The sequence below is a fragment of the Triticum dicoccoides genome, chromosome 4B (genome assembly GCF_002162155.2).
Source record: "Triticum dicoccoides isolate Atlit2015 ecotype Zavitan chromosome 4B, WEW_v2.0, whole genome shotgun sequence".
Classification (NCBI taxonomy): Eukaryota; Viridiplantae; Streptophyta; class Magnoliopsida; order Poales; family Poaceae; genus Triticum; species Triticum dicoccoides.
In genome coordinates, this window is record NC_041387.1 from 96308330 (window position 1) to 96316849 (window position 8520).

Consider the following 8520-nt stretch of genomic DNA (forward strand, 5'->3'; position numbering starts at 1 on the left):
CGCTCGTCCCTGGGCATGGCTTGCTGAGCGCTGATCCTGGAAAACGTGGTTCAGTGCGGTGGCTGAGATGTGAGTGCGGGTATCTTTTCTTTTAAAAATGATTTCCGAATACTTACCCTTACGAAGGGGTAGAGGTCGGGGTAGTCAGCCATAATGGCTACCTCTGAGCCGTCAAGGCTCGCCTGGTAATAGACCCCATCTTCGAAATCTACAAATATATCCGGATCCTCTTGGAATCCAGGGTCTTCGTTGCGAGCATTGTCCTCTAGCTGAGGGGGGGCAATGGATGTTCTCGACCACCTTCCTCCATGACTGCTTAAAGACAACAAATGTAGTTGAATTACTGAAATCCTAAGGATAAGGGAAAAATAAATGGTGACAAAGAATCAACTTACCCATTCGATGGGGTTGTACATAGAAAAGCCTTCCCGCCAATTCAAACGGGTAAAATCTTCTTCCTCCCCCTTATACAGGCCAGCTAGCAGGCGGCCAGAGCAGCTTGGTTGTCCGGACCCTCTCGCATAGAGATGCGTCATCCTCCCCGTTATAGCACCATAAAGGGGCTACTCTGGATTGGAGAGGCTGGATGCATCGTTTTACCGCGATGGCCATGACTTCGATGATGGAGAGTCCGAAATGGGCAAGGAGTCTGATCTTGCTTACCACTCTCGTTACCTCTGCACTATCCTCTTTCTTGGGACACTTGGGGCGCTAGTTAAGCAGCTTCTTCAGAGGCGCACTGGAAATTTGGGGAAGACCGCGCCGAACTGGGTTCAGAAGGGGGACATCTTCAATATAAAACCATTCTGAAGACCACTCTTCGGATCCTCTCCTCGGAGTCCCAACAGGGTAGCCGGATCCGGCAATACGCCATACTTCGGTGCCACCCACTTCAAATATAGACCCTCCACCTTGATGGTGGGGGACGAGGCAAAAGAACTTTCTCCATAGTTCGAAATGAGCCTCGTAGCCTAAAAATAACTCACAGAGAGCGACGAAACTAGAGATGTACAGAATAGAACCTGCTGTGAGATTGTGCAGCTGGATCCCATAGAAATCCAATAGACCCCTAAGGAAGGGGTGGATTGGGAATCCTACGCCTCTTAGAAGGAATGAAGTGAAGCACACCCTCTCCTCTTGGCTGGGGTTGGGGAAATTCTTGGCTAACACATCGTCGCCCATGGAAGCTAATCCCGCCTGCACGGGGACTAGATCCACGGGGGGGGATACCCTTGTGTCTGGAGTCGACTCAGCTGAAGGTGGGATACTGAGCAGCTTCACCAATCACCCTCTTGAGGACCATGGGGGCGGGAGGAGGATCCAGGGGCGCTTGCCATGGTTCGAGGTTTTCAGTGGCTTGCTCCGGTGCTCTTTGGGCAATATGAGGTGCCGTCTGGGGATCTAACCTTGTTATATAGGCGCCACCCGCGCCTGGAGAAGGGTTAAATTGTAAAAAAAGCATGGATCGTTCGCATTCGCTCAAACGTGTGGAAATCGAGGCGATAACAGGGAAGAATCATAAAGATTGGGCTCAAAAGCCAATGTCGGACTATCACCAATCCGGAGTATGGTGGAGAACCCGCCTTGCAAAGCCGAAGACATTAATGCGCATACTACATCGTCATTGAAGGCAAGTTAGGGGGCTACTGAGGGAGTCCTGGTTTCGGGGGTCCTTAGGTGTCCGACTCTAGGATGTGGGCCGGACTAGATGGGCCGTGAGGATAAAGCTAAGGATCATCACTCCATGTTCAGGAAGGGCTCCTGTATGCGTGGACGGCAAGATTAGAGTCCGGGTGTATTGTTTCTTTCCCTTGTGAAACCGACTTTGTAAAAACCCTAGGCCCCTCTGGTGTGTATATAAATCAGAGGGGTTAGTCCGTAGAGGTTATCCTGATAATACTCATAGGCTAGACAAGCTAGGGTTTAGCCATTACGATCTCAAGGTAGATCAACTCTTGTAACCCCTATACTCATCGAATACAATCAAGTAGGAAGTAGTGTTTTACCTCCTTTAAGAGGGCCCGAACCTAGGTAAACATTGTGCCCCCGTGTCCATTGTTACCATCGATCCTTAGACACACAGCTTGGGCCCCCCTACCCGAGATCTGCCGGTTTTGACACCGATAGGGGTCGCCCCCAGTAGGATCCAAATCCTACTTGGGGTTTCCCCAAGTGGCGCCCCCCTGCCTTTTTCCACCGGAGAAGAAAGGGAAGGGGAAGAGAGAAAGGAAAGGGGGGCGAACCCCGCCCCCCCTTTTCCTTCTCCCAATTGGCCTCCTACCATAGGGGGGCGCGCCACCCCATGTGGGCTGGTGTGCTCCCCTCTCATGGCCCATATGGCCCATATCTTCCCCCGGGGGTTCCGGTAACCCCTCCTGTACTCCATAAATACCCGATACACTCTGGAACACTTCCGGTGTCCGAATATCATCATCCTATATATCAATCTTTACCTCTCAACCATTTAGAGGGTCCTCCTCATGTATCTGGTCACATCCGGGACTCCGGACAACATTCGGTCACCAAATCACATAACTCCTATAATACTATATCGTCAACGAACGTTAAGCATGCGGACTCTACAGGTTCGAGAACTATGTAGACATGACCGAGACACCTCTCCGGTCAATAACCAATAGCGGAACCTGGATGCTCATATTGGCTCCCACATATTCTACGAAGATCTTTATCGGTCGAACTGTTATGACAACATACGTGATTCCCTTTGTCCATCGGTATGTTACTTGTCCGAGATTCGATCGTTGATATCTTCACACCTAGTTCAATCTCGTTACTGGCAAGTCTCTTTACTCATTCCATAATACATCATCCTGCAACTAACTCATTAGTCACTTTGCTTGCAAGGCTTCTTATGATGTGTATTACCGAGAGGGCCCAGAGATACCTCTCCGATACTCGGAGTGACAAATTATAATCTCCATCTGTGCCAACTTAACAAACACCTTCGGAGATACCTGTAGAGCATCTTTATAATCACCCAGTTACGTTGTGATGTTTGATAGCACATAAGGCATTCCTCCGGTATCCGGGAGTTGCATAATCTCATAGTCGAAGGGATATATATTTGACGTGAAGAAAGCAATAACAATAAAACTCAATGATCAATATGCTAAGCTAACGGATGGGTCTTGTCCATCACATCATTCTCCTAATGTTGTGATCCCGTTATCAAATAACAACTCATGTCCATGGTTAGGAAACCTTAACCATCTTTGATCAACGAGCTAGTCAAGTAGAGGCTCACTAGGGACACAGTGTTTGTCTATGTATTCACACATGTATTTAGGTTTTCGATCAATACAATTCTAGCATGAATAATAAACATTTATCATGAATAAGGAAATATAAAATAACAACTTTATTATTGCCTCTAGGGCATATTTCCTTCAGAAACCTCTTCACAAGGAAAAGTTTTTCCATGGATTGCTTAACTGTGTCTTTTGCAATGAGAATGCACAGGAGGTGTTAAGACACCTTTCTGGGGACTCATGTTTTGCACAAGATTGTTGGAGCAGTATCATCCCAAACATGAGGCTGGGAATTTCGATTTTTGATGACATCCTTGTGGCTCAAAGCCAACTTTCTCCTAAGATTGCAATGGATATAATTATCCAAGGAAGCTGAAATATTTGGTTGCAAAGGAATGAGAAATTATTCAGACGAAAAGTACCAAGTGTTAATTGCTGAAAATTCAGACTCAAAACTAATTTATTGCTGCTGAAGCACATGATCTTGCCCAAGTACTTAAACTGATCTCATCTGGTATGAGTGTTGTGGCAGGAGCACTACATTGATAATCTGATGATACCACGAGCAGGGACTGATTAAGTTTGCTTTAGGATTTAGTTTTCTTTCTCTTGTTTTTGTAAATATTAAGTCTTTGCTTGATTAATGAAAATTACGATAGAACTATTGTTCTCCTATCCGTGCTTCAAAAAAGGCACTCATATAGTATTGCATAGTCGATTAGAATTTAACAAATTGTCGAGCGGTTTTCAGAATTTGTTTACATAGGTCTAAAATAAATGTTTAGTTTGTTGTCACAATTTTTTTATCTAGTATAAAGAAACATAGTTATTTATTGTTGGAGTTTTAAAAGATATACAGCTTAGAGCAACTCTACAGAGTTGTCATATACTCATATTGGCAGGTTTCATATTCATATTTAGCGCGCTCCATATGAATTATGGAGGCTGCTGCGGTGATGCGCAAACACAGTCACCAAATAATTTCTTTCATGATCATGGGACCCATGTGTCAATGAGACTTCTTTTTTCCTTAATTAAAATAAAGATTTCATGTGAGGTGGGGGGCCATGTGAGCTCTGCTTTCCATCACACAAATCACATGCAACTGCATATGAAGTGTGCTTCAAAAGGCTGCCCCAAGACTCCATATATGAAGGGTAAGGCCCTTCATAAATTATGAAGCTCGGAGGGCATATAACGACAGCATAAAATCATCGTAATGGCAGTTATTATAACGATTGGGCATATAATGACTCTGGTAGAGATGCTTTTATACAAAGAGCTCAATGTGTGCAGCAGCTCGTCGCTGCTTGCTCGGGCGCTGACTGGTCAGGGGCGGGGGCGGATCTGGGGCTCCCTTCCCAGATCTGGCCGGTGTTGGCTGGTGCGCGAGGTGGGGTCAGCCGGTGGTTTCTGCGGGCGGTGGTGGCGGGCGGCAGGTGTGGTTAGGTGCGTGCGATCTGGGCGCTGGCCACGGCGGCCTCGGAAGGATAGTCGTGGTGGAGCGGCGCACGACGGCGCTGGCCTGGTGCTCGTCTGGCTGCGTAGTTGGGGCGTCCAGGTCCAGCGCTGTCCAGATCTGCCGTCCTCGGCCGCTGGGTCGGCAAGGACTCTACTCCTGCCGATGAGCTACATGCGTGGAGGTGTCTCCGTCCGGTGGCGTGGTGGCGGCTGGCTGCTGGCTGCATGGCGGTGAGTGGCTGGGAGATGTAGGTTGCTGCCGGTGGCGGTGCTTGGTGGGGCGCTCATGGCGCCCAGTGCATCCTGTGGCTGCTGGTGCTGCCATGAGGCGCGGGCGGCGGTGCGGTGTGCCCTGAATAATCTGTTCACAGGGTGTGTGAATGCTCAACTCGGAGAAAGCCATGCTCTATTCAGAGCCGACGACGGTGATGCCCGTGGGCGCCACTACCCTTCCTGGAGGCGTCGTCAAAATGTTGATTTCACCACCCTTTGCTCGACTTCGGAGGAAACTCTGCTTCCAGGACTACCTGGAACCGATGATGGAGGCGCAACCGTGCGTCGCACCCCTTCTTGAAGGTATCATCGAGAAGTTGGCTAGGTTGTTTTGTTGGTTAGCTGCAAGCAGTGGGGTTGTTGGTGGTGGTGGTGGTGGTGTGACTGGTTTGGGGTAACGGTGGTGCGTGTCGGGGTCTGGCAACAGCACTCCTCCGTGCTGTGGAGCAGCCATCTCTACCCCGTATGCATGTCCTTGGTGGTGTTCTGTAGGGGTTCGGCGGCGGTGCCTTTGTGTCGTCCCTCTTGCTGTGCAAGCTCAAGACCCTCTCATGGTTGTCGTTGTGTTGCTGCGAGCTTCGTGCTCTTGGTGTTGCCTCGGTCATCTTTGCTCAATGACGCGCAAGTAGCCTCCCCAACTTGCTAATCGTCCCGAAGTTCACTGGCGAAGCTCGTAGTCAAGGTTCGTGCGTGGCACTCGTTGACTGTGGTGCTCCTGTGTTGCGCCGTGGGTTCGGTATGCACGCCAGTGCGGTGCGTTAGGTTCCTTGCAAAGTCTTGGTATTGTGTCCCTCGACATCACCCTACAACTACTTGTGTCTTTTATGGTGTTGGTCTTGTTAGTCTGCTAGCTATGTCCTGCCTTTGGTGGGCGCCCTACTCTTCTCATCTTCTTGTAACCTTGTTACTTGTACGGTTTTCGGCCCGGTTTTCCTTATAAACGGGTTCAAATTGTTTAGGTTTTCGATCTGGTTTCTCTTATAAACCGGATCACTCTCTGGCATAATGGCCACTTCGAGTAATATATTCAGGTGGAGAGACTCCTCCCCCGGTGATTCTCAAAAAAAAAAAAAAGAGCTCAATGTCGAATCGCTTGAGGTCATCCACTTGGCGCTGGCAAAAAAAACATATTGCCGACAGAGAGCACACGACAAAATTGACAAAAAATCAGAAATATACTTCCTCCGTTCCAAAATAGATGACCCAACTTTGTATTAAAGTTAATACAAAGTTGGGTCATCTATTTTGGAACGGAGGGAGTAGCTGCCAAGATTTTCTTGCTTAAGTGCATGCCCTGCGCGAAGAGGGGATTAATAATAAAGGAACAAATTGGAAGGAAAAATAGAGGAGGAACTCGAACAGGAGACATTAGGAGTACAAATTCGAGAACGTATATGTAACGATCACGGATTGATTCAACTTGTAATAATACAAATATGCTTCAAACCCTTGGCAACGCCATAGCAGCAACCCAAGCAACATAATCACATACCTTAGCTGTCATCGAATCGCAGCGGTCGTGATCTCTAAACCGACGAACATCTGAGACGATGAGGAGGGATCCGCCACAATCTGCCGGCTCCAGGGGGCTGGCGGCGCTATCCGCCAGCCTCGCGCGGGGCATCGCCGGCAACCCCGTGGACAGCAATCTGGTCTTCTCGCCGCTCTCCATCTACACCGCGCTCGCGCTCGTGGCCGCCGGCGCCCGCGGCGCCACCTTGGACGAGATCCTCCGCGTCCTCGGCGCGCGGTCCCGCGGCGAGCTCGACGAGTTCGTCGCGCGTGCGGTGGGTGGCGCGCTGCGGGACCGGACAGACTCCGGCGGCCCGCGCGTGGCGTTCGCGTGCGGCGTCTGGAGCGACCTGGCGTGCCCGCTCAAGCCCGGGTTCCTCAAGGCCGTCGTCGACGGCGGGTACAGAGCCGAGGCCTCCACCGTCGACTTCCGCGGCGACCCCGACGGCTCGCGCCAGCTGATCAACGCGTGGGCGGCGCGCGCCACGAACAACCTGATCGACTCCGTCCTCGGCCCTAGGTCTGTGACCGAGTCCACCCGCGTCGTGCTCGGCAACGCCGTGTACTTCAAGGGCAAGTGGGACCAGCCCTTCGACGAGAGGAACACCGCCGACGCGCCGTTCCGCCGGCTCGGCGGCGCCCTCCCCGTCGACGTGCCCTTCATGCAGAGCTGGGATGAGCAGTTCGTGGTCGTGCACGACGGGTTCAAGGTGCTCAAGCTTCGGTACAAGATGGTGGACGCGCTCCTGACGCGTGATCCCAAGAAGCCCGCCCCATTCTTTCCAAAGCGTGCTCCGCTCCTCCGTCCTGATCGATTCTCTCATGCCGCTTCACCTTCCCGCCATGGTTCCTACGGCCGCGCCGGTCCGTATCCATACTCCAACGGCCATCCAAACGCATCTTCCAGTCTCGCCGGCTCGTACGGCGGCAATAACACGTCGTCGACCGCGTCCTCCAACAACAACAGTAACAACTTTAACTCCAGCTCCACACACTTCTCCTTGTGCATCTTCCTCCCGGACGCCGACGACGGCCTGCGCAGCCTGGTCGACGCGATCGCTTCACGGCCGGGCTTCCTGCGCGACCACCTGCCTCGCCGGAAGGTCGAGGTCGGCGAGTTCCGGGTGCCCAGGTTCAAGCTGTCCTTCCACGACAGCGTGGTCGACGTCCTCAAGGAGTTGGGCCTCAGCCTGCCGTTCAGCCCGCTGGGCGACCTGTCCGACATGACGGGACCCGACGACTCCGGCTTCGGAATGATCGTGGACGAAGTCGTCCACAAGGCGGTCATCGAGGTGAACGAGGAGGGCACGGAGGCCGCGGCTGTCACCATGGTTACTGACCGGTTTGGCTGCGCGGCCAGGTGCAATCCGCCGCCACAGGTGGATTTCGTTGCTGATCACCCGTTTGCCTACTTCATTGTGGAAGAGGAGAGCGGCGCCATCGTCTTCGCCGGCCATGTCGTTGACCCCTCGAGAGAAAGTTAGCAGTGTAGGCCGAATTTCAAATACAGTGCGTCTGAGATGAGGGCCAATTTTTGCAATTATTTTAGCATTTCAAAAGCGCCTACAAAAATTCTTCGACTGAAAACAGTTAGGATTCAGTTCTTCAATTAAGTGGTCTTTTAATTTGTACAACTATTTTAGCATTTCAAAAGCGCCTCTAATTTGTAAATAAGCTTTGCACCCTTTGAACCCTTGTCCATATGAGAGTGGATTTTCAGCTCCTGGATGCATAGGCACCCTCTATGAACAGTAAAATAAAAAAATAACAAAAAAAGATGGCAATTTGCAACCATGGGTATGTTTTACTGTACAGATGGATGGCATGTTGCAGTGACCATGGGCATCTTTTGTAATTGGCATGTTCGTGCTGCCAAATTGTTTCGTGTTGTTGCATGCGTTGGATTACGGATTTGTTGCAACCAATGAATTGCACAGATAAAAAATATTTCATGGTGTGTTGCATGTCTTTAAAATATGAGGAAAAAATGTTGCGACATTGTTTA

The 8520-nt window shown here is 50.6% G+C and overlaps 1 protein-coding gene across 1 annotated transcript; it reads left to right on the forward strand.

Annotated features, from left to right (window-relative positions):
• The first annotated feature begins 6553 nt into the window (after positions 1–6553).
• On the forward strand, positions 6554–7999 carry LOC119292551 (putative serpin-Z8). Its single transcript, XM_037571356.1, has 2 exons — positions 6554–7266; positions 7501–7999. Exons 1-2 carry the CDS (start codon positions 6554–6556, stop codon positions 7997–7999), a joined length of 1212 nt encoding a protein of 403 aa, XP_037427253.1.
• Positions 8000–8520: the final 521 nt, after the last annotated feature.

What these genes read in the sequence shown, in the direction of transcription:
- LOC119292551 (XM_037571356.1), top strand. Translation starts at nt 6,554, where the DNA reads ATGAGGAGGGATCCGCCACAATCTGCCGGCTCCAGGGGGCTGGCGGCG. An exon ending in ATGGTGGACGCGCTCCTGAC is followed by an intron (nt 7,267 to 7,500) that starts GCGTGATCCCAA and finishes CTTTAACTCCAG; the next exon opens with CTCCACACACTTCTCCTTGT.